The 26,584-nt window shown below is 46.4% G+C and overlaps 1 protein-coding gene across 4 annotated transcripts in view; it reads right to left on the bottom strand.

Annotated features, from left to right (window-relative positions):
* The window catches only part of lef1 (lymphoid enhancer-binding factor 1), a 46,972-nt gene that overhangs the window by 18,266 nt on the left and 2,122 nt on the right, over window positions 1-26,584 (bottom strand). For all 4 annotated transcript variants that reach the window (XM_029749586.1, XM_029749585.1, XM_029749588.1 and 1 more), the window contains exons 2-3: window positions 25,481-25,547; window positions 23,640-23,767 (exon numbers count right to left, since the gene is read on the bottom strand). In XM_029749586.1, the coding sequence (XP_029605446.1) occupies window positions 23,640-23,767; window positions 25,481-25,547 (195 nt within the window). The remainder of the gene's footprint in view (window positions 1-23,639; window positions 23,768-25,480; window positions 25,548-26,584) is intronic.

The raw sequence follows: 26,584 nt of genomic DNA on the forward strand, positions 1-26,584 counted from the left end.
GGATGGAGAGAGAGAGAGAGAGAGGATGGAGAGAGAGAGAGAGAGAGAGAGAGAGAGAATCCTAAACCATATAAATGAGACAATTTAACAAGCATGCAGTCATTGATGCAGGTACACACACAAACCCGGGCACACACTTCCCCCTATATCTCCAGCTCCATCCCATGGCAGAAAAACCAACACGGCCCGCTTGCTGACGGACTCTCTGGCACCTGAGAAAGCCGGGGAGTTTTAGAAATGCCCTTGCCTCCACCATATTAGAGAAGACCTCTTTTGTGCTCTTCCAGTTCCAGCTGTCACAGCCCATTTCTCTCAACTTCTTAATAAACTGTGCCTCCATTGTGTGCCGTCCTTAAGGCTAAATCCACCAGGGGAAACCTGGGGGCTTCTGTGACCGACACAGCTTTAACTGAATCTAAGAGGCACATATGCATCCTCTACCTAAACCATAGCTCTACTACCAGCCAGTACCATCCTCTGACTAAACTGTAGCACCACTATTAGCCACTAGCCAGTACCATGCTCTACCTAAACCATAGCACCTCTATTAGCCACTAGCCAACACCATCCTCTACCTAAACCATAGCACCACTACCAGCCAGCACCATCCTCTACCTAACCATAGCACCACTACTAGCCACTAGCCAGCACCATCCTCTACCTAAACCATAGCACCACTACTAGCCAGCACCATCCTCTACCTAACCATAGCACCACTACTAGCCACTAGCCAGCACCATCCTCTACCTAAACCATAGCACCACTACCAGCCATCACCATCCTCTACCTAACCATAGCCCACTACTAGCCAGCACCATCCTCTAACTAAACCATAGCACCACTACTCTCCAGCACCATCCTCTACCTAAACCATAGCCCACTACTAGCCACTAGCCAGCACCATCCTCTACCTAACCATAGCACCACTACTAGCCAGCACCATCCTCTAACCAAACCATAGCACCACTACTAGCCACTAGCCAGCACCATCCTCTACCTAACCATAGCACCACTACTAGCCAGCACCATCCTCTACCTAACCATAGCACCACTACTAGCCACTAGCCAGCACCATCCTCTACCTAAACCATAGCACCACTACTAGCCAGCACCATCCTCTACCTAAACCATAGCACCACTACTAGCCAGCACCATCCTCTACCTAACCATAGCACCACTACTAGCCACTAGCCAGCACCATCCTCTACCTAAACCATAGCACCACTACTAGCCACTAGCCAGCACCATCCTCTACCTAAACCATAGCACCACTACTAGCCACTAGCCAGCACCATCCTCTACCTAAACCATAGCCCACTACTAGCCACTAGCCAGCACCATCCTCTACCTAAACCATAGCACCACTACTAGCCAGCACCATCCTCTAACTAAACCATAGCACCACTACTCTCCAGCACCATCCTCTAATTAAACCATAGCCAACCACTAGCAAGCACCATCCTCTACCTAAACCATAGCACCACTACTAGCCAGCACCATCCTCTACCTAAACCATAGCACCACTACTAGCCAGCACCATGCTCTACCTAAACCATAGCACCACTACTAGCCAGCACCATCCTCTACCTAAACCATAGCACCACTACTAGCCACTAGCCAGCACCATCCTCTACCTAAACCATAGCCCACTACTAGCCACTAGCCAGCACCATCCTCTACCTAAACCATAGCCCACTACTAGCCACTAGCCAGCACCATCCTCTACCTAAACCATAGCACCACTACTAGCCACTAGCCAGCACCATCCTCTACCTAAACCATAGCCCACTACTAGCCACTAGCCAGCACCATCCTCTACCTAAACCATAGCCCACTACTAGCCAGCACCATCCTCTACCTAAATCACAGCACCAAGATGTTTGTATACAGATGCAAAAATAAAATGCTAAATTGTCACAATATTAAATGTACACGGAGAGTTTTGGGGGTCTTGACTTGCACAAGGAGAAGGAAGGGGTATTTCTGTTCCCCCAGAAAACTAGTCATTGGAGGTGACCAGGCACAACTGAAGGAGCTGCCATTTTAAAACTTTATTAGTTCAGGTGGTTTCTTATGGACTAGCCGCACCTTCCTTCCTTTAAACCACTCCCTGCTTCAAGTTTACAAAGAATAACATTTTTTTTTAAATACTTTTGTACTAAGCTCTTAGAGGAAGTGGTTGCACAGCTCTGACTTGACCACGACCGTGGAGGGTCATGCAATGTCGCCGCGATTTGATCGCCCCTTCTTATCCCCGTGACGATGGCTCAAACTGTGGCGGCAGCGTTCTTTTTTAATGTCAGGGAAGAAATAGTCTTAGGTTCTCTTTTCTATTCATATTTCACACACAGAGACAGAGAGAGGGCACAGATTTGGAAATAAACGTTCCATTTGAGAATTTTATAACCAGGCTTGGCCGGGCCCTTTTCAAGCGGCCTCAGATGTGGTTTGAAAAGAAATTCATTGCGCAGAACTGGAGCTGGCAGAGAGCCACGGTGTTTGAGAGGAGAAACCCTCGCACCAACGCTTTGCTTTGTAACAGAACAGGGAGGCTCAATGCCTTGGCGTGCTGCTCTCTCTCTCTCTGTGTGTGTGTGTGTGTGTGTGTGTGTGTGTGTGTGTGTGTGTGTGTGTGTGTGTGTGTGTGTGTGTGTGTGTGTGTGTGTGTGTGTGTGTGTGTGTGTGTGTGTGTGTGTGTGTGTCACAAATGGGGGGTGCTGCTTGGGTAAAGGAAACTGGTGTCTTGTGTGAAGAAGGTTGGATGGAGGTTAGATGGATGGGTGGTCGGATACAAACCAGTTCATTTCCTGGGTGACCCCACTGCTGTTAGATTTATGGTTGTATTCCACACAGAGTCAGGATCTAGTATGGGTACCATTGTGAGGGAGCGTAGTCATTCTGCTGGTACAGATCAGTGTGTTTGTGCACGCAAGTGCATATTTGTGTGTGTGTGTGTGTGTGTGTGTGTGTGTGTGTGTGTGTGTGTGTGTGTGTGTGTGTGTGTGTGTGTGTGTATGTGTGTATACCTGCATGGGTATACAGATGTCCGATCTTAATTTGATCAGTTTCTCATAGCAGGAAAAAAATCCTGCAGCAACAGGAAATGTGAATTATTATGTGGATTATAATTACATGGTCATTTTTGTAGGGGTTGATATATTTTTCAGTAAGGATTAATCATGTCTGACATTATAAAGTGGAAATAACTAACTTTTTAAGTAGAGATGAGACTTTTTAGTGACGAATATGGTTCTGGAGGCAGCTCTGCAGTGGTCACTAGGCGACACAGCCACAAAGTCCTAGAATCTGATTTTAAACCTAACCTTAAGCACACTGCTAACCCTAATGCCTAACACTGATATCGCCACCCCTTCCCTTGCATCGTGTACAGCGCTAGTCGACAGTTGGCTAACCCTGTCGTACAGTCTCAGATGGGAAGGGATTCTCCACCCCCCACCACCTTTCCTTCCCCTACTGCCTGCTTGGCATCTCTAACTCTTCTCCCCCCCCACCACTTGCCTTTTGTGCTCCACTCAATTATCCCTCGTCTGCCAAGTGAGGGGAGAGGGAAAACGAAAAAAGGGGGAAGTTTATAATAATCACTTCCCACTTCTGTAATTTATATGCAATGAGGACTCAGCGTGCCCGTAGCTACAATCAAATGTGTGTCGGCGTTTCCACAAACCGTCGAGGACGGAGAGACTAAAGTGGCAGATTCCCATGATTCCCCATGCTGCTAAATCCGCTGACTGAAAAGCCCTTCCTCAGCTCCTCGCTGTTCTGTTATGCAGCCAGGGCCCTTTACCAGCCACACCTGAACATACACACGGTTACTGATTGAGTCTGGTCACGTACTCTGGGAGAGAGAGAGAGAGAGAGAGAGAGAGAGAGAGAGAGAGAGAGAGAGAGAGAGAGAGAGAGAGAGAGAGACAGCAATATGTGACCTGTTGCCACAAGGGAAACCAGTGAAGAACAAACACCATTGTAAATACACACAGAAACAGACAGACAGACAGACAGACAGACAGACAGACAGACAGACAGACAGACAGACAGACAGACAGACAGACAGACAGACAGACAGACAGACAGACAGACAGACAGACAGACAGACAGACAGACCAAAGGTATAGCCACAGACAACAGAATGTGTTGGCACCCTTAGACGGTTGGAAGAAACAGGAAGCATCCCGGTTTCCAGGGGGAAAGCAGAGAAGAGGTGAAGCCTGAAAACCGGATGCTTCCGGTTTCTTTCGAGCCCGCTCAGGCCTTTCTTTTATGCCTGCTACGTTAGGTTAATGTTCTGGTTAGCTTGACGATTACTCTTCTTGGCCAGTTCACACACATATTCCCGCTGCGTTATCCAGATGTCTGGATTGCTGCACACCTGCTTGACCACACGTGACCTTTTGGTCTGTGTTTCAGGCAGGACTGTTTGATGACAAGCTACACACCATCTGTCTATGAGTCAGTCAGCACATACTAGCATGTTAGAGGACAATCAATGTAAATACATACATTACAGAGGAAAATCACAGTGTATACATACAGTACAGAGGAAAATCACAGTGTATACATACATTACAGAGGAAAATCACAGTGTATACATACATTACAGAGGAAAATCACAGTGTATACATACATTACAGAGGAAAATCACAGTGTATACATACATTACAGAGGAAAATCACGGTGTATACATACATTACAGAGGAAAATCACAGTGTATACATACATTACAGAGGAAAATCACAGTGTATACATACATTACAGAGGAAAAGCACAGTGTATACATACATTACAGAGGAAAATCACAGTGTATACATACATTACAGAGGAAAATCACAGTGTATACATACATTACAGAGGAAAATCTCAGTGTATACATACATTACAGAGGAAAATCACAGTGTATACATACATTACAGAGGAAAATCACAGTGTATACATACATTACAGAGGAAAATCACAGTGTATACATACATTACAGAGGAAAATCACAGTGTATACATACATTACAGAGGAAAAGCACAGTGTATACATACATTACAGAGGAAAATCACAGTGTATAAATACATTACAGAGGAAAAGCACAGTGTATACATACATTACAGAGGAAAATCACAGTGCATACATACATTACAGAGTAAAATCTCAGTGTACATACAGTACAGAGGAACATCACAGTGTACATACAGTACAGAGGAACATCACAGTGTACATACAGTACAGAGGAACAAGTGTCGATCGTCATGACACTTCAGCCTCTACTGAAATTATATCAGTCTTTCTCAGCTGAGAGAGAATTCATCTTGAAGTAAAGAACGGGGAGACCAACCAAGACGAGAGCAAAACCAGCCCCGATCCTGCCTCTCCTAGCTTGTTTAAACACTTGTTCTCAGACGCAGTGCCACTGATGACTCCGTACAGGGCTACTGTAAAACGCTGTGAACACAAAGACATTAGATAGAGAGAACTGTGGGCGTGGGGCTTACTAAAGCCCTATGGAGACATACATAGTCTGGCCAGGTGTTCCCTCTCAGTGGCTCTGTGTGTGTGGAATGCCTGACCTTTGCACTACAAAGGTGAGCAAACACACCCGCTCAAAAAACGGCCCCCTCCCAGTGTCTCTCCGTTTATAGGCCACAGAAAGAAAGGGACCACCACTCTCCTCTACCTCTCCACCAAAACACACTACCAACCCGGGTGAAGTTTAAATAAATAACCAATTACTATTCCCAGAGTGGTTTGAACCCCCAGGAAGTCAGTCAGCCAGCCCAGCTCTCGGTGAAGTGTTAAAAATTGAACGTTTTATTGGCAGGATGGCCTTTTGGCCAGGGGGCTTAATGTAACGAAACCCAATTAATAAGAGAAGAAAGCCAGGCCGCCAGCGAGGGATGGAGGGAGGAGAGGGAGGGAGAGGGGGAGCGCCACGCGCCCAGGGTAATGAGAGGAACGAGGGGAGCGGAGGAGTGAACGAACGAGGGGATAGAGAGGAGTGGAGGAGGAAATGAAAGTCTGCCCCGGAGAGAAATGTACAGCCATGAACTGGAACCCCCCCCCTCATTCCCCTCACCCCTGTCCTCAATCTCATAGCGTCAGTGACAGTCCAATAGTTCAGCCTAGTCTTGCATCTAAAGCCAGCTCGCTGCTGCCCGAACTAGTTATTCCAAAACCTTACATTAACATTTTGAACTTTCAGCTTAAACTTCTCCCTTTACATATATTTGCATTGACCAAAACCCATTTGTCAATGCGACAGTGATGTTGACTGAATTACAGTGGGAATCTAACGCGCGATGAAGCAGTCACTGATCATAAAACCTCCCTTAAACAACAAACGCCACCGTGAGAACATACAAACACCGTACATTAACGCACAGCGAGACACCACACGACGGGCACATAGCGAAACGCTAGACACACACAGCCCGCAAAACAAACACTAATGTACACACACACACATTCTAGGTTAGAGACTCCCATGTGTACAGACCCACCCACCCCCCTCCCCCATACCCACAGTCATCCTGCTCTGCCTGCGTATGCAAACAAAGGGCCCCATTTATAGCTAAGTGTCATTTCTCCATATCACCAAACAGAAGCTCTGAATAGGACACAGATGAATTAGGAGGTATTACCCAACATCCTTGAGTTTTCAGATTGAGGATTCAACAGAGGCTGAATGGGGGGTTTCATAACCCAAACTCATTGACCCCTCTGGCTTCAAGTGTATTGCCCCAAGCGAACCAATCACACTGGCTCGCACTCTCCTCTTATGAAGGTGCCAGTTGGGATAATGTGTGTGAAATAGGCCCGCTCTGATGAAAAGACCCAGGTTCCATTTTCTCAAAGTGTAGAAACTCCGTTCTTTCCTTGTGTGTTGGGAGAACTATGCCATTAGAAACACTGAGTTCTAACAACAAAGTCGCTGAACTCTCTATGGGGAAACACTTAAAGGACTATAGAGATGATAGTCCCTGTCAAATGGGTTAAAGATGCTCTACAGCAATTTTTTTTTTAATTTCCTGTTGAAAAACAATATCCCAAGTACACATACAGTAATGTACATACAGTTGAAGTCGGAAGTTTACATACACCTTAGCCAAATACATTTAAACTCAGTTTTTCACAATTCCTGACATTTAATCCTAGTAAAAATTCCCTGTCTTAGGTCAGTTAGCATCACCAATTAATTTTAAGAATGTGAAGTGTCAGAATAATAGTAGAGAGAATTATTTATTTCAGCTTTTATTTCTTTCATCACATTCCCAGTGGGTCAGAAATTTACATACACTCAATTAGTATTTGGTAGCATTGCCTTTAAATTGTTTAACTTGGGTCAAATATTTTGGGTAGCCTTCCACAAGCTTCCCACAATAGGTTGGGTGAATTTTGGCCCATTCCTCCTGACAGAGCTGGTGTAACTGAGTCAGGTTTGTAGGCCTCCTTGCTCGCATACGCTTTTTCAGTTCTGCCCACAAATTTTCTATAGGATTGATGTCAGGGCTTTGTGATGGCCACTCCAATACCTTGACTTTGTTGTCCTTAAGCCATTTTGCCACAACTTTGGAAGTATGCTTGGGGTCATTGTTCATTTGGAAGTCCCATTTGCGACCAAGCTTTAACTTCCTGACTGATGTCTTGAGATGTTGCTTCAATATAGCCACATCATTTTCTTCCCTCATGATGCCATCTATTTTGTGAAGTGCACCAGTCCCTCCTGCAGCAAAGCACCCACCACAACATGATGCTGCCACCCTAGTGCTTCACGGTTGGAATGGTGTTCTTCGGCTTGCAAACATCCCCCTTTTTCCTCCAAACATAATGATGGTCATTATGGCCAAATAGTTATATTTTTGTTTCATCAGACCAGAGGACATTTCTCCAAAAAGTACGATCTTTGTCCCCATGTGCAGTTGCAAACCGTAGTCTGGCTTTTTTATGGCGGTTTTGGAGCAGTGGCTTCTTCCTTGCTGAGCGACCTTTCAGGTTATGTTGATATTGGACTCGTTTTATTGTAGATATAGATACATTTGTACCTGTTTCCTCCAGCATCTTCACAAGGTCCTTTGCTGTTGTTCTGGGATTCATTTGCACTTTTCGCACCAAAGTCCGTTCATCTCTAGGAGACAGAACGCGTCTCCTTCCTGAGCGGTATGATGGCTGCGTGGTCCCATGGTGTTCATACTTGCGTACTATTGTTTGTACAGATGAACGTGGTACCTTCAGGCATTTGGAAATTGCTCCCAAGGATGAACCAGACTTGTGGAGGTCTACAATTTTTTTCTGAGGTCTTGGCTGATTTCTTTTGATTTTCCCATGACGTCAAGCAAAGAGGCACTGAGTTTGAAGGTAGGCCTTGAAATACATCCATAGGTACACCTACAATTGACTCAAATGATGTCAATTAGCCTATCAGAAGCTTCTAAAGCCATGACATCATTTTCTGAAATTTTCCAAGCTGGCACAGTCAACTTAGTGTATGTAAACTTCTGACCCACTGGAATTGTGATACAGTGAATTATAAGTGAAATAATATGTCTGTAAACAATTGTTGGAAAAATGACTTGTGTCATGCACAAAGTAGATGTCCTAACCAACTTGCCAAAACTATAGTTTGCTAACAAGAAATTTGTGGAGTGGTTGAAAAACGAGTTTTAATGACTCCAACCTAAGTGTATGTAAACGTCTGACTTCAACTGTACACTGAAGTATTTTGAGCAAAATGGTGTTGTTTTTTTACAACTGTTGACCATTCAAGGAGTTTCTCTTATGGGTTTACTCTGTCGTCATCGGCCACCCCTCTTGCTTGTGGGAACTATAGAGGAGCAAAGAGAACAGAAGAGGAAAGGCCCACCCCTCCCCACTAGTGCCATGTCATGTCATACCTGGACTACCTATTGAGATGGGCCTTTTGTTAGGTGAATCAGCTGAGGTGAAAAGGAGACTGGAGTGCATCTTTAAAGGGTGGTTAGAGGTTGTTGTTAGAGGTTGTTTCAGGTGAGAGGTGGATGTGAGTTTAGAGACTTCAGAATGGTTCTGTGGAGGTAGGGCAGTATTTGGGGAAAAGGTGTGTGTAGGGGTTGGGCCAATGTTCTGAAGCTCAATGGTGGTTGAGTTATGTGAAAGTTGTGTTTGGGTTGTGTTGAGGTTGTGTGGGGATGTGGACCAGTGTTTTGAAGCTCAGTGGTGGGATTTGTGGTGGATGTGTGAAGTTTGTTTGAGCGATGTGTTGTGGGTGTGTGTGTGGGTGCACATGATTGTGCACGTGCGTGTGTGTGGGGGGGCAATGCTGGGCCAATGTTTTGAAGCCTTTTAGTGCCTTGCCTGGTAGTTGTGTGAAGGTTGTCGGAGCGTTGTGTGAAGGTTGACAGAGCGTTATGTGGGGGTTGGACTGGGTGTGTTTTGGCAGAGCCCGGGGCACCCTGCAGGATGTTCACCTTGCGACGGGGTGCAGGCCTCATTATCACAGCAGGACCTGGTCACATCAAAGAGCTGAGGAAAGGGCAAACATTCCACTGAAGTGCCACTGTCAGCAGGCCTGGCTACCCCCTACCAGCTTGACCAAGGCCAGCAAGTGTGCTCACACACACACACACACACACACACACGTTTTTTTGTTACCTATATAACGTAATCGCCACTTATCATGTACGAGCCCAGGCAAACACAGTGGAAAACCCCCACAATGAATGAGTCACACAACAGACTGCAGTTCTTCTTCCTGGCGGAGTTTATTGGAGAGGGAGAACACACAAACTCTCCCACACACCCACTTCACCTAAAATGTCAAGCAAAATTGTGATTGACCATCTAGGGATCTCCACAACACATTTTTTATAGAGTAAAATCTAAAATCGAGTGTACATTTTCTCACGTAGTTGGCTACAATATCAGCTAAGATGACAGAAATACTGGTTTCTAATGAGTTTCTAATGAGGTGATGGAGAGAAATGGAACTCTAGAGACCTCTGATCTGAATCGGGTAACCGGTAAAGCTGACAACAAGTACAAGTTGTGCACCCGAATCCGGCACCGCTCTTTATTTTTCTTATTGAATCAAACGGCAAGTCTTTTTTCTCCTCGTCGATCCATTTTTAGCTACTACCCCACTGCTGCATGAACACACTGCATGGTATATCACTAGAAACCTTTTGGACTGCCGAGTTGCTACATTCATGCCACGTTATCGCCACATTCACAACAACGAACGCTAGCGAGCTAGGACCCTTAGAGAGGCACACAGATGAAAACGCAGCGCAAGCTAATGTTTAGCGCTCGCTAAAACCCAAGCCTGAGTCTTCATAACACAATAACAGAAGGGGTAAATGGAGAGAAAAGAGAGAAAAACACCACAGAATGATTGGGAGAAAAAGTGCTGAGAAAGTCAGCCTCATGCGCCACGTTTTGGAAACCAAGGAACAAGAGAGGATTTGCCTGCTACACCTAGATAGTGTCCCCCCCCCCCTGCTCTCAGCCAGGTATTCTGGGCATGAATGGCTGTCAGTTTGGATTTGGGAGCTCAGCGTTGAGGCGGGAGAATGGAGTCTGGCTGGAGTTGTGGGGGTCTTTGTGACTGGCTCTACCTGTGGAGGAGAAAGCTGGAAGCAGCAGACAGCTGGCAGACCCCTCTCAGAGCGCTAGCTAGCTCCATGCTAACAAGTAACTAACATTTGATATTGAGAGCTGTAGGCAGGTAGCAGACCGCACTCAAAGCGCTAGCTAGCTCCATGCTAACTAGTAACTAACGTGATATTGAGAGCTGTAGGCAGGTAGCAGTTCCCCTTCAACACGCTAGCTTCATAATAACTCACACAGTAACACTAGCCTAGCATCTCTAAGTATAGTGGTTCCCACTGTACTTGAGAAGAATAATGAGACCATAGGCCTTCTGGTTAAAATGAGGGGGTACTTCAGGGGTACTCTGGGAAGAGCAGAATTCAGTTGGTGGTACAATAACAGGTTTGGAACCACTGACTCAGTAGTCCTCTTTGACAATGCTAACCAGCTTTATGCTAACTAGAAAACACTAGCCATTGAGGGAAAGGGTAGTTAGCTTAGCCATAGGGTCATGGACAAGGTGAGAGCCAGTGGGGGGGCAGATGGCGACAGGCTGGCGGGGAGTGAATGTTTACGAGGATGGTTTGAAACGGCACGCGTTGAGGAGAGGAGCGCGTATCAGGGGTGAATGATTTGAATGGAAGCCGCTTGAGCTGGGGAGTGTACTGACCTAGTTTCACTCGTGCGCGTGCACACGCGCATGCGCGCGCGCACACACACACACACACACACACACACAACCTTGGGGAAGTAAACACTCTGGCACAGTGGTAGGTATGGTATCTAAATTCAATGACAACAGAGCAACAGTGAGCCAACTGTGTGTCTGCTAATATATATTTATATTACTAATCTAAAAAGGCAGTGAAATATGAGGTCCATACATATACTAATGTAGAAAAATGTGTTGTATGCACACCTATTGGATATTAATGAATATTACATAAAAAATTATTTTGCTGACCAGCATTTTGCTCCTGTTTTAACCATAGCAACTCAGAGGATCCATTCTTCCCCAGAGTCATGACGCCTGTGTCCTAGCGATCTTACACGTGAACTTCTGACCCCATAGTCACATGATCAATGGCCTTTTCACCTCAGCGCACCTCTGCTTTTTGAAGACCAACGCCTCCTAGCCGTCTACTCCCACTGGCTAGGCAGCTAATAGCCAGGTAATAGACTTCAGCGGGCTATTGGATTACCTATAGTGAGTCATTTCAGCTTCATCGTCAAATATGAAGGATAAACTGACAAAGTCAGTTGACATTTTTTTTTAAATGCATGTTTTGATAAAAATGTGGGTGTTTCTACATAAGGGGTTTTATACTACTATATATCTTACTCTCTAGCCCTGTATCAAGATATAGTGTTGTAAGCCCAGTCATCGTTACTATAAACCAAAGCATTCATCATTGTGGATCTGGTTACAAACCATTCTTGTCTTTTAGAAAGTAAAGGACAGAAGTACAATAGGTCCGTCTAGCAGCCCAGCTGTTGTTTAGGTGCAACTCCTCATTTTTAAAGGATTAACCGGTGAGACACTAAACACCTGCTTTTCAGCCTGGAATTAGTCATTAAAACCCCACATTTTCAGCTTCTCTCACACACACACACACACACACACACACACACACACACACACACACACACACACACACACACACACACACACACACACACACACACACACACACACACACACACACACACAGTCTCCTCAGATCTGAATGAAAACAAAGCTATTCTAAAAGGCGTAATCCCTTCAGAACAAATGGCTATTCTCCACTCATGTATGACTAGGGCTGCGTCCTAAATGACTCCCTATCCTCTTTATAGTGTATTACTTTTTAACAAGGCCCCTGAGGCTCTGGTCAAAATTAGTGCACTATATTGGGAATAGGTTGCCATTTGCAATGCGCACGAGGGAACACTTCAGCCAGCCTTTCTAGGATCAACCCAATCACAAGAAAAGCTCCGCCCCTATTGGTTACTTTTGTGAGACGCTTTTGTAGAGACGTAAGGCAAACCAAAACAATGACCGTGTTAAAACATGGTCCCTAACAACGGTCGAACCTTTCTCCCGACCACCCCTTAAGAAATGGTAATCGTTTCACTTTGTCATGATATATTCAAATCCTGACTGTAAAGAGAAGAAAGTGCATGGGCCCCGGCCCAACACGTGTAGCCTCGAGAGCACCATTCATTCATCAGATACTACACTTGAAATAGATGCAGAATGACAACAAAATGAACACAACACAGTTATAATTCAATTCCGTTTCCTGTGGCTCTTGAAAATAATGGACTTGTACAGTATTTCCTTTGTGTATCAGAGTCTCATTTGAGACTTAGTGGGAGGGTAGCTATGTTCCCATCAGTCCAATCGTCACTCTTTACACTACAGGGCCTATCTCGTATGAGCCAATCGTAGTGTCTCTCTTCCAGCAATGCGAGAGATAGCGTGAGATCAACAGAGATCACCGACTCATGAATAGCACCCCAATACGTAATTGTATTAAACCATTACAATGGTCAAAAGCTTCTGTGGTCTGAATGCGGTCTATAGACAAGAACACAAAGAGAACGCAACACTCTGGTGGGCGACTAGCCTAGCATTCGCTCACACCTCTTTCCAGATCTCCTGCCATGTCAGAGATATGAATTATCCAAAGCCAGGCTCAGTGCGCCGTGGACTTTTATGAAGTCAAAGAATCTCAGTGAAACGTCTATGAACCTGTCATATCCCATCATTTGTATAGCTGTCCATCTCTGTACAGAGAGAAGACCCTGTCTGTGTAGCGGGTTCACATGAAGGGTGGAGTGGGATTGAATAGCAATTGAAGCGTCCCTCTCTCCACCAAGGCGCCCACCTCGATTCCTATTTTGTTGGTGGAGGAAGAGGGGGATGAGGAGGAGGGATAGGAGGCGGTGGGGGGGGGGGTCACTTGCTTTTTTTGTCCCCTTTCATCTCAAAGATAGGTGCGTGGCGGGGGCAGAGGGGGATGAGGTTGGGGCTCTGGATCGATAGGATATTTGGATGCATTGTTTGATGACGGGGAGCTCAAAGCCGAGCACGTCCCTCTGAAGTCTCTCCTGACGGGAGATGAAAAGTCTCAGCTGGTTCCCCGAGCGGAACGGAGGGTCTGTGTACTGAGGTCGGTAGATTGGGCAGACAGACAGACGCTACACCAACTGAGACATTTCCTTCACTGTACCTCCCTTCACTTTTCTCATTTCACAGCTCAATCCTTGTCTCACGTTGCCTATTAATTATTATAAATCAAAACATGTATGTTCCAATACTTTCTATACAGAATAGCAAAACTGTCAACACTTAGTTCCTAGTCAATCCAATCCGTTTCATTTAATCACCATTTCGGTTTGTCTTTATAAAACAATCAGCGTCATCATGTAACCACTGGTACCCCCACTCTAGAGCTGGGACCATAAACCGAAGATGATCGACACTGACCAAACCAACCACTTATCGTGGACATTTTGCTGATATTGTTCATTAGGATAAATAACCTCTAGGGCCCAACTAGAGAAATGTGTTAAACGCTAATATGGGTGATTGTTAAAATGGGACAGTTGATAGCTACAACATCCAAAGTAGTAGTAAAAGCAGTTAAGGGTAATATAAATGTCCAAAAATAACTTTGGTGTGCGTTAATGTTATACGCGCATCGTTCAATTGATCTTTCTCATGTGAATTCAGTCGATTTACCGTAATATGGATTTTTGTCCATATCGGCCCAGCTCTACTCCACTCCTTGTCTTAACACCAGTGTAAATCTAATGTCCTTAATGTGTGTGTGTGTATATCCCCAGGAGAAAATAACAGCCTTCCCTTCCATCACCACCAGACTAGCCCCAGATGAAAATGATGATCAAAGGAAATAGACGAGAGAGGAGGGAGGAGAGAAGAGTGGAGGGAGGGGAGGAGGGAGGAGGGAGGAGAGGAGGGAGGAGAGGAGAGGAGAGAGGAGGGAGGAGAGGAGAGAGGAGGGAGGGGAGGAGGGAGGAGGGAGGAGAGGAGAGAGGAGGGAGGGGAGGAGGGAGGAGGGAGGAGAGGAGAGAGGAGGGAGGAGAGGAGAGAGGAGGGAGGGGAGGAGGGAGGAGGGAGGAGAGGAGGGAGGGGAGGAGGGAGGAGAGGAGAGAGGCGGGAGGAGAGGAGGGAGGAGAGGAGGGAGGAGGGAGGAGAGGAGGGAGGAGAAAGGAGAGGAGAGAGGGGAGGAGGGAGGAGGAAGGAGAGGAGAGAGGAGGGAGGAGAGGAGGGAGGAGAGGAGAACAGAGTGTAGCTCATCAGATGAACAAACACTCTCTTGCTGGATATCTTTATGGGTTTCATCACCCTGCATCAAGTGACTCTCCGCCGAGCACAGCCAAACAAAAGAGCTGTTTTCGTCTTCATGAGAAAGAGAGAATATCTTTCCCTTTAAATGAGGTCATCTGTTCCAATAATAGTCTGCTGGTATATTGCGATGTTTGTCAATTCTAGTGGTTACAGAACACTAATCAGAATCAGGTAGGCATAATCACTTCAGAAGAGGCAAAGATTCACTTCATTTCAGCAAAACATGACCCAGGACCCAAGACCTGCTGCTAAGTGCCGTGGTGTGGTGTGTGTTGCATACTGTAGCAGTGGTATGGCCCAGACCCATAGCAAGAGAGAGGAGAGAGAAAGAGAGAGGCAGTAGTTCCATTCTACTCTGTTTTTCTCTTCTCTCTGTGACCCGCAGCCATGCAGACTATCTATCCAGCTGCGCTCCTCTCTCCAGCCACGGCAAATTGGGTGCCCGGGGTGCGAGCCTGGGCCAAGCCTGGCATTTGGGGGCCATCCGAGGCACCGGGCATGAGGGGTAGAGATATGGCACTGATGGGGGACGGAGGGTGCAGCGGGCCGGTGGTGAGGGGGCGACACCAGGCACGAGCCCCAACACAAAGGGAACGGGGCTCGTTAGAGAGACGGAGCTAGCTAGCTAGAGCTCCACGGCAATCACTGCCTGCCTCTCTCCCCCTCCCTCTCTCCCTCCGCTCGCCTCAGTCATAAATATGGCTACATCTGCAAGTGTAATCACTCCATTGTGGCCCGATTTTCTGCTCTGCTGGACGGCGGCATGGCGGCCTGCTTTTCAGCACCTCTCCCTCGCTCTCCTTCCTTCCCTCCCCTGTCGGTGACCCAGTGGTGACTCCTCCTGGCTGGCTGGCGAAGGCCAGTCGGTGAGTCTCTGAGATTACAGACACGCAGTCAGTCACTCAGGTAACAGAGTTACTAATCTGGCCCTGTTGAATTACACATAATTGCCTCGGCACTGTGATTGATTTCAGCCCTGGAAAGGAAAAGACGACCCCCCCCCCTCTCTCCTCTCTTCCCCTCCGACATGCATACGCCCCTCCTCCCTCTCTCCCCTTCTCCGGCGCTCCAGCGTGAGCAGCAGCCAAGACTCTCCAGCTAGTAGGAGGCTTTGAAGAGATCAAAGCCGAGGCCGGGAGCAGTTGTGCACACTGGGAATAGGGATACGGGGAGGCTCTCTACTCCTCAGACCTATTTTCCAGCGTCACGTCGGATTGCAGCTGTATTGCATTTTGCCAGTTTTCTTAATGCTCTTGGTTTTTACTTTGACATCAGTGATCCCCCCCCCCCCGTAGGTTTCTTCAAAAACATGGGGGAAGAAAAAGAGAGGGAGTGGGGGAGGGGGAGGAGGAGAAAGAAGGCAGGAGAGAGGGGAAAGGGAAATGGGGGATGGAAAAGGAGGGAGAGAAAGAGATCTACGGCTGATTTTTTTTTCTTCACAACTCCATAATAGGGCCGTTGAAATGAGAAGGGGGGAGAATGCTGCATTTGTTTTCAATTCCGAGGCCGATATCAAAGGAGCGGCAAACTTTTATGGGTTTCCCAAAAATTAAAGACCATTCAAAGAGCTGTTTTTTTATTTCTTTTTATAGCCAAGACCACACAAAATGAATTGACAGCAAACCCCTCCTCCTGTCCACTCTAGTTCTGCAAGCTCCAACAGAGAGGAAAGGGAAAGGGGGATACCTAGTCAGTTGAATACATTTTGAATGCATTCAACTGAAATGTGTCTTCCGCAGTGTGTGCGCGCACGCGCTCGGTCGCTCTCGCACTCCAGCCAGCATATGTACAGTACATGTTGGAAATAGTTAAGAGGGGACAAAAAAATGACGCATTCGATGTGCGCTAGCAAAAACAAAATAATACAAAAAGAAGGGGACGAAAAGAGAGCTATATCCATCTATCCATTTAACAGCTTGGTTGATAAAGCCTGGTGACGAGGCAAGACGAGCAGCACAGACCCTTTGTACAGTAACTATACCGGCCCTATACCCAACCTTCTACACTGAGGAGCATTCATCTTCCAGCGCTGTCAGACACACACACACACACACACACCCAGACAGAGCATGTGAGTCTCTTTAGCTCTCACACCCACCACAGCACACACAAAGAAATAATGAGCATCTGAAAAATATAAAGGAGGAAAAAAACAAGAGTAACTTGACGGTAACAGAGCGACTATTGATCAAGACCGTCACACAAGGACAAGCCAGGGCTGTTTGCTGGTTCTCTCTGTGTTTCACCCCTGCAGCTCCCACTGTCCCGGTCAGTTACTGCCTGAACTACATGGTACAAAGCACCAAATATAGACCTGGTTAACACTAAACTACAAAAGGGATGATTTTATAATAATGTTACAACAGTGAGGAACTATTTGGGGACTAAATAAAAGTAATGGCATCAAAAGGGTTTCAGCTACACCACTTCAAAAGCCTCCCCATTCATCTCCAGTTGAAGCGCGTCAATGTGGAAAAACAACAGTGTTTTGCTTGGCGTCTTGGCTTTGTGGTGGAGCCAGTCTTATCAGCAGTGTTTAGGTGGTGGAGGGAGGCTAGGAGTCGGGCTCCGGTCCCTGTGTGCTGAACTCAGCTCCCACAGATTGGCTTCAATAGGAGCCACGTAGCCTGGGGAGTGGAGGGACTTTCACCGGGGGCCCTTCTGCGGGCCCGGGAGTCAAAACAACAACAAGCTGGAGTGACGACAACCGACGCCACACGGAGACAAAAAAAAAAGCCACTATGCTCTCTAACCCTCCACTCCCACCCACCTAACCCCCCCTCCACTCCCACCCACCTAACCCCCCCACCCCAACTCAAGCACACGCCTGTCCCCTCCTTTCCGTATCCCCTGGTGGTCATGAGGCAGGCGGTGAGGAGTGAAGCCCCACTCAGCAGGTGCTGTGGCTGGGGCCCGGCCTCGCCAGTGCAGGCTGGCTCCATGGAGCAGAGACGGGCCACCTTTCCCTCAGTAGGATGGATGAACGAGGGAGAAGAGAGGAGGGCTAGAGTGTTGTGATGTCCTCAGGTATGGTGACAGTCTCGTTTTGGTGAGCGCATGAGAGAGCGCGTGAAAACAAAACACTCACAAATATGCACACACACACACACACAAACGATAGACGTTTTACCATATTCCCACAATGCTCTGTTACACGTTTCATACAATAAAGTAAAAAAACATGACACACTGTCCATATAGTCAAAACATGAGCGACCGACATACACTGTCACACAGTCCGTCAGCGTCGTAACACAAATTCACACCACATTATGCGAACACTTGGTGCATCCTTGCCGGGACTTATTTTTGTCTTCTCATCTTACAGGGAGAGACAGAAAAAAAACACCAGTCGTTTCAATTTAGGGAGAGGATAATTCCTCCCAGCTCCACTTAACAAGATGAAAGACTTTGATAAGGGGATTGCAACCACATGGAATCATTACCGTGGAGGGAACGCCATATGGAGTAAATGTGTCGGCCAGCCTCCTCGCCATGTACCATACAGTACAGTAGTTTGGCGCACGCTCCGTGTCAATGATACTGTTCATAAAGATCTGAGACGCAGGAGCACACAAAGGATGAGAGGATGCTGGAGCTTTCTGTGAGGTCTACACAGTGTGACACACACACACACACACACACCCTGCTCTTTGTCAGACCTGCACAGCAGATGACATCAATGCTGCAATGATCCTCTGATGGTCCTTGAAATTTAACCCCCTCCCCCAAAATGTAAAAAAAAAAAATTCAAATCATTTACTGTTTTCAAAATGTCATATTTGGTCACAAAATATAGTAATATTGTTTGTAGGCCAATTTTAGTCAACGACATCCAGCGGCAGACTCATACATCAAATAGATCCCAGCTGATTCACAAATCACAACAAAACGCTCTGCTCGATTCAGCGCCTCAAACCGCTTTACAACCCCGCAGTCGTGGATAAAGAACTACACATGGCGCCGCACGTTGTCGCAGACTACACTGCGCGTGGACATGAAGGGCTCCTGGGAAATGTAGTATTCTCATAACACGGATCGGTGCTGAATGGGGCCAGGGTTTGAGAACGTGAGGACAGATACGCATGGCACTGGGGGTGACGAGGGGTATGTCTCAAATGGCACCCTATTATTAGTGCGCTTCTTTTGACTAGTCCTATGGGGCCTGGTCTAAAGTAGTGCACTATATAGGGAATAGGGTTCCATTTGGGACGTAAGCAAGAAAAGGGGAGCGCGGTAAATCCCGTTAGGTAAGCCCGGGTTAGTGATTCCACACCGTCGTGCAATGCCGCCAAGGAGATCCGTCACGTTCTCGCTGACATCAAAGGGGAACCGCAGTCTCCCCCCACGGGCTCTCACACACCACAAGGACCCGCCACCGAGGGGGAAGACAGGGGGAGGGAGGTATGGCCTGGGAGGGGCAGCGAATGGTTCCCTCAGCTCGCTGCACACCAAAAGCCCAGCTTAAAATCAGCTATGGCGATTCCATCTTCTCCGACTGCTGCACTGACAGGCTGGAGACTGGATGCTTGGAGATCCTCGACTTACGCTCGGAACGAGGTAGTGGATTCAAAGTTATAGTTATAAAGGAAGGTAGTGTGTGAAAATGGCTTCCACCGTTACAGGCTTGGTGGTTCCAAGTTAAAAGTTGCCATGCTCAAATTCAGATGTTTGATGAGAAGGTGACAGAAGTTTCAACTATGACTGGATCCAGAGAGGAGCATTCTATTAAAACCACAGTGATCCTGAAGCTGTACATCTGATACAACAACTCAAATAGCATTTCTCATTCACTCCAGTGCACAAGTTCTACATACACGTTCTACAGTCAGAAAACAGAGGGGTCGAGTTAACGCACATACAGGAATGTGTTAGCTCGCTAAGACCTAGATTTTATCCAGAGAGACGTGAGAGCTTGATTCCAAGCTGCCAGCCCATCCAGACATCGAGCGTGATCTTCACAAAGACTTAACAGAGGCCAGAGTAGGGAACACAATCCCCCGTCTCTTCCCAGAGTTCTGTACGGTCTGGCCCTCTGGCCATGGGAGCTGGAAATATGAGCCATCACACACGCACAGTCACTTTAAATAATCCAATATGCAACAGTCAAACCTCACACGACCCTAGTTCTGAAGACTCGAAGAACACACACACACACACACACACACACACACACGAGAACATGTCACTACAGTTCTCACTGACACCAATATACAGTATAACCGTAGATAACACATTAAACAGAATAGTAAATGTATTTACTTCACTAGGCTGCTGGGTAGACTAAATAGTGGCAGGCAGGGTTTTCAATGGATTCCTCTGGAACGAACAACACCAACCAAGAGCCAACAAATACTGCTACAAAGTGTAAACTCTGTATTGACAATGTCATGAGCAAGTAGAAAACCCTAATATGACACACCCCTCACTTTCTCCGTTATAATAAAGATCAGAATAATAATAATAATAATAATAATGAAGCATTCATTTTCATTTCACCATGTAAGCTTTAGACCTGGGGTGGCAGGTAGCCTAGTGGTTAGAGCGTTGGGCCAGTAACCGAAAGGTTGATAGATTGAATCCCCGAGCTGACAAGGTAAAACTCTGTCGTTCTGCCCCTGAACAAGGCAGTTAACCCACTGTTCCACGGTAGGCTGTCATTGTAAATAAGAATTTGTTCTTAACTGACTTGCCTGGTTAAATAAAGTAAATAAATAAAAAAAGACCTCAACTGCACTCTAAACCTGGACAACGACCTCCAGAGATGAAGGGATATCTGAGATCCTCTCGTCCTTCCACAGAACTTTATTGAATCGGCTACACAGAGACAATCTCCATACGTGCTACTGGTCGTGGTGACTCCACCACACTAACCCTATGCGTAGCTGAACTACTCAAACCCTCCAAACCAAGGACATCCATTCCTTCTCCTTTTAAAGATCTAGCACAACTCCTTAGAGGTCCTACAGCTCACGCCTTGCTTCCCTCCCAACAATCTGCTGACAATCAGCAACTCTGAACAGCTCTGTCAGTTGGGCCTCATGCACAGGAATGCCATGGCCAATGAAAATCAATCTAAACTGGAGAGGGGAGGGAGGGAGGGAGGAGGGAAGAAAGGGAGAGAACGTGGCTTTGATCTGGGTGAAAACTGATCCTAGGCCTGCAGATACTGTGGCTGCGGTGGCCGGCAGGCTTGATACAACAGCCAGGCAGCACATGCACATTACACATTTCACATCCAGCCAATCAACAGCCAGGCAGCACATACACATTACACATTTCACATCCAGCCAATCAACAGCCAGGCAGCACATACACATTACACATTTCACATCCAGCCAATCAACAGTCAGGCAGCACACACATTTCACATCCAGCCAATCAACAGTCAGGCAGCACATACACATTACACATTTCACATCCAGCCAATCAACAGTCAGGCAGCACATACACATTACACATTTCACATCCAGCCAATCAACAGTCAGGCAGCACACACATTTCACATCCAGCCAATCAACAGTCAGGCAGAACATACACATTACACATTTCACATCCAGCCAATCAACAGCCAGGCAGCACATACACATTACACATTTCACATCCAGCCAATCAACAGTCAGGCAGCACATGCACATTACACATTTCACATCCAGCCAATCAACAGCCAGGCAGCACATACACATTACACATTTCACATCCAGCCAATCAACAGTCAGGCAGCACATACACATTACACATTTCACATCCAGCCAATCAACAGTCAGGCAGCACATACACATTACACATTTCACATCCAGCCAATCAACAGTCAGGCAGCACATGCACATTACACATTTCACATCCAGCCAATCAACAGTCAGGCAGCACATGCACATTACACATTTCACATCCAGCCAATCAACAGTCAGGCAGCACATACACATTACACATTTCACATCCAGCCAATCAACAGTCAGGCAGCACATACACATTACACATTTCACATCCAGCCAATCAACAGTCAGGCAGCACATACACATTACACATTTCACATCCAGCCAATCAACAGTCAGGCAGCACATACACATTTCCCATCAAACTAGAAGAGAAAGAAGAGAGGACTTGTGTTCCAACTTCCATGACTGCACCGCCACCAACCATATCCATTTTATTGGATAAGTGAGAGAAGCGTACATAAAATTGACTAACGATTTATTGAAGATGGGAACATTTGGCAAAACAAAAAGCGGGCGGCGGCCACGGTGAATGAAATGAGTGTTTAAAACGGTCCAGGCAGCGAGAGGAGGGGCCAAATAACAAGAGTAATTTCTTTACTTAAAGAAGGTTGGATGGAAGCCCCTCAGTACTTGTGAAGTTATCCATTCCATAAGTATGCAGAACAATTATATTGGAGCGGAAAATTGTCTGAAGAAATATCTACGGTCAGAGGACTCCTACACAAGAGCAAAGTGGGTACCGCTGCCACGAGATCAGAACACCATTCACTTTGTATTGTCAGCCATATTCACACAGTCGCTACACAGACTTCAAACCCTTCAAGTGAATTTCATGATGAAACCAACTCAGACACACAGGCAGACATAAGCCAGAGTCTTTGGTCCTTGAACAATACGTGTAAGTCTGTGTCCTCTAGTCTATGTGCTAGCAGGGTGCAGGGACAGGCTTTGGGAGGCACCGAGCCATAGCGAGACTGGGTGTATTCACCACACACACGCACACACACACACACACACACACACACACACACACACACACACACACACACACACTAAACACACACACACGCACACACACACACACTAAACACACACACACGCACACACGCACACACACACACACACACACACACACGCACACACACACACACACACGCGCACACACACACACACACTAAACACACACACACGCACACACACACACACTAAACACACACACACGCACACACACACACACACACGCACACACACACACACGCGCACACACACACACACACACACACACACACACACACACACACACACACTAAACAGGATTAGGGTGGACAGCTGCTGGCATGCCCTGGCGTTTTGTGTCTGTCTTGCTGGTAATGTTCAAAAAGGGACAGACACAGGAAGCCAGCCACCAGGCCTACAGCCTGAAATGAATACTGTTATGATATAGGGACTACAAGCATGGTGACATATGGCAACCCTGGCTATTTCCTCAAACTCCCTCTTCAAATGGGATGTTGCCGTTAGGCCTCCGCGACCATGGCAGCGTAATCGGTGGGCTTACAGTCGATATGTAAACAGACATTGATTAAGTTAACAAGACGTGAGAAATAATACATACTATAAATGTCGTTAATCTGCTGGAAAGTATGAGGCATGTGGAGGAGACTAGATCACGTGGTTGCCAAGGGAACAGATCATCACAACATTACTGGGGCGTGTTATATACGGCTACATCACACTAGGAAGGCGGTCGAAGAGAGGAAAAGAACATTCTAGAATTGAAAGGATGGTAGAAAAGATGAATGGAAATGTCCATATACAGGTATATTTGAAAAGAAATCGCAGGTTAAGCACGCTCTTTTTAGGGGTTTAGACCTGGTTAAGTCTTTAAGGTCGAATCAAACTTGACGCAGTGAAAATGCACTAGACACAAACGGGGCTAGCTAGCTTGACAGACTGGTGGAAGTGATTGGTTGATGGAGGTATAGTGTAACTAGACTCACCGTTCTGGGCATGGGCGGCGACAGGGAGCCGTTGTTCATGTAGGAGTCGTTGTTCATATTAGTCATCATGATGTAACCTGGGTATCCAGAGTACGGATGACCTTTGTTGTACATGTCTAGGTGTTTCCCTGGAAACGGGCCCAAGAGACAGAAAAGTGTGAACTTGAGGCTTGGTGCAAAGCGTACATTTACGATCATTAATGGAAGATGTGTTAGAGAACTTGAGTCAAGCACATTCATCTCCATTAGGATTTGGGCCTTTTTAATAGAATAGCATCTCTAAGCAACAGTCTGATCAAGTAACATAACAGCAATGTTCACCGCCATCATAACTTCAGCGGTTCAGAGTCATTGGGAAAATCTCCTGGAGTTTATAGCCTATTAATACATGCATGTGAATAGTCATCGCCAAGTTACAGTCTCTAACAACACTTGGTCCACCTGGCACTATGACCATCGCATTATCGCTCCATGCATGCCTCTTGATGGCGTAATGATATCGCTGTCGACCGCTGTGACCCGGCACCCCCCGTTTCAACAGTCTTTTGTCTCTCGTGTCTTGGAGAAAGGGGAAGAGGAGGGCTGTACTATACAGAGTAACAATGGCGTCCCTCCGTGCCAATTAGCGTCAATTAGGAGGAACATACAGACTGTGTCAAAACAAGAGACGCCCCTACTGCTCCCCACGCCTCTGACCTAAAGAGAGAGCATTTGTTCGGGTCCGTCCCCCTGCCTGAATAGAAACTCGCGACAAACTATTTGGTGGCTGTTGGTTGTCGCTTTCTGGGGGGGGGGGGGGGGGGTGTCTGGTAGATTGATAGCAACATGGGCTTGTTGTGGGGAAAGGGAGTGTTTGGTTTGAGGGGGTCCTATTCAGGGCTGCTGGGGGAACAAAGAAGAGCCACTCTTAACAGAACAGAGGTCCAGTGATGACCCGCAGCTCTATCTGGGGTCAGAATACAGCCTGGACCAAATGAAGACGTCAAATGAGCCTGGTGCTGTCGCACAGCAGCACAACGTTGTACAGGACACACAGAGACAGAGAGAGACACAGAGACAGAGAGAGACACAGCGACAGAGAGAGACACAGAGACAGAGAGAGACACAGAGACAGAGAGAGACACAGAGACAGAGAGAGACACAGCGACAGTGAGAGACACAGAGACAGAGAGAGACACAGAGACAGAGAGAGACACAGAGACAGAGAGAGACACAGAGACAGAGAGAGACACAGAGACAGAGAGAGACACAGCGACAGAGAGTGTGTGTACAAAATTAGCCAAGGAGAATATTAAGCGTCACTCACTAGCAGCATCAGAGAGCCACATGCTTAAGTCACTGCCTATCTTCACATGTTTTTATTCATGTCAACTTAACAATTGAAATGCCTCAGTACTGCATATTTCTGATGACCAGGCAAGGGGCCGCAGCCATTGGGATTATTCAACAATTCTCTGCATAAATAATAACATTTCCCACGGACCACAAAAGACTTACATATATCACTTTTTTCCCATTCAGTTTCTACATGTCCTGAATAGAATCAATTCAGATATCATCTCTGCATCAGAATGAACTGGGTTCAGATAGGAAAAAGGACCATAGTGTGACTGATCGGTTCTGAACAGAAAATGAAGTAGGTAGAAGCTTTTCCACTCTACCATCTTTCTTTCCTTTAAAAATAAAAATGGCATTAAAAATCTCTCAATAATCAAGCCTCCAGAAACGGATTTAAATATTGTACCGTTATCTCGGCTAGATGTGACCCATATATAACTGCAGATCTCTAAAACATGCGGATAACTGACAGGATCATATTTCATGTGATGTGTGTCACTTACCATCGTCGTGATGGTCTCTGTGTTTTTCATGATATGAGTCTTGGGATATTTGGGATTGTCTAGTTCCCTGTGAGAGACGGAGACAGAAATTAGGTTATTAAATTCGTTAAAAAAATCACCAACACACACACACACACACACACACGCTGCTATGGCCTGTTCCTTCAGCTTGTCCCCGGATTGAAGAACACGTACACGGTGAGGCGAGCGCGTTGGGGAGAGAAGGGTTCACGGAGCGGTCTGGATCAACACCTCAACGAGCCACTTAATTAAGCTTTATGTGCTTAAGGAGCTTACAAATTAACTTGCATCAATCTGCTTTCGTTTTCACCAACCAATTTAACCAAAAGCTCCAACCAAATTCAAAATCAAATGATGCTTTCCAATACAAACGCGCTCTGCACAAAATAACTGCGACAATAGAGAAGAGGGGATGATGTTTACTGTGTAGTCGACTGCTTTTCCAAAATACCGTGAACCCCTTCACATGCATCTCCTGTCCCCCTCCCCCCTCGAATGGGAACGCGTAGAAAGACCTCCTTTTGGAGTTCACTTCCCCGAGGGTGGCTTCCAGCAGAGTCACGGAACTTCACTGGATTCTCAATTAACATTCAACCTCTGTCTTATTTGCGTCTGTGACAGCTGTAACTATATGAGCTCGGCCCAAAGTCAGTAGGTACCCTAATTCCATGAACACAGGTTAATGACAAATGGCAACAACTAACTAAGGTTTACCTTTGTATACATACAGCATCCAGAGCTAGAGACTTAGTAACAGCTGCCTTGCCCAGATAAAAATAATATATATTCAGGCACAAAGTTAAACTTACTATTGAATATGAAACTCACTGCACCGAGGAGGAATGTGACAATCACAGTCTAAAACGATGTAAGCTACACTTGTTACAGCTCTGATAAATGCATTAGATACATGATTGAGATGAAGGAATGACAGATGATTTAAATGCATAAGCAATGTGAACAAAACAGCTACCAGCATTACCTTCAAACCTGTACTGTGGCAGTGACATTTCTTTCATATTTCAAATACGAATACAATCTGTATCAAAACTAAATATTTCCATTAATACCCCCCCCCCATTT

This window comes from Salmo trutta, chromosome 4 (assembly GCF_901001165.1).
Source record: "Salmo trutta chromosome 4, fSalTru1.1, whole genome shotgun sequence".
NCBI lineage: Eukaryota > Metazoa > Chordata > Actinopteri > Salmoniformes > Salmonidae > Salmo > Salmo trutta.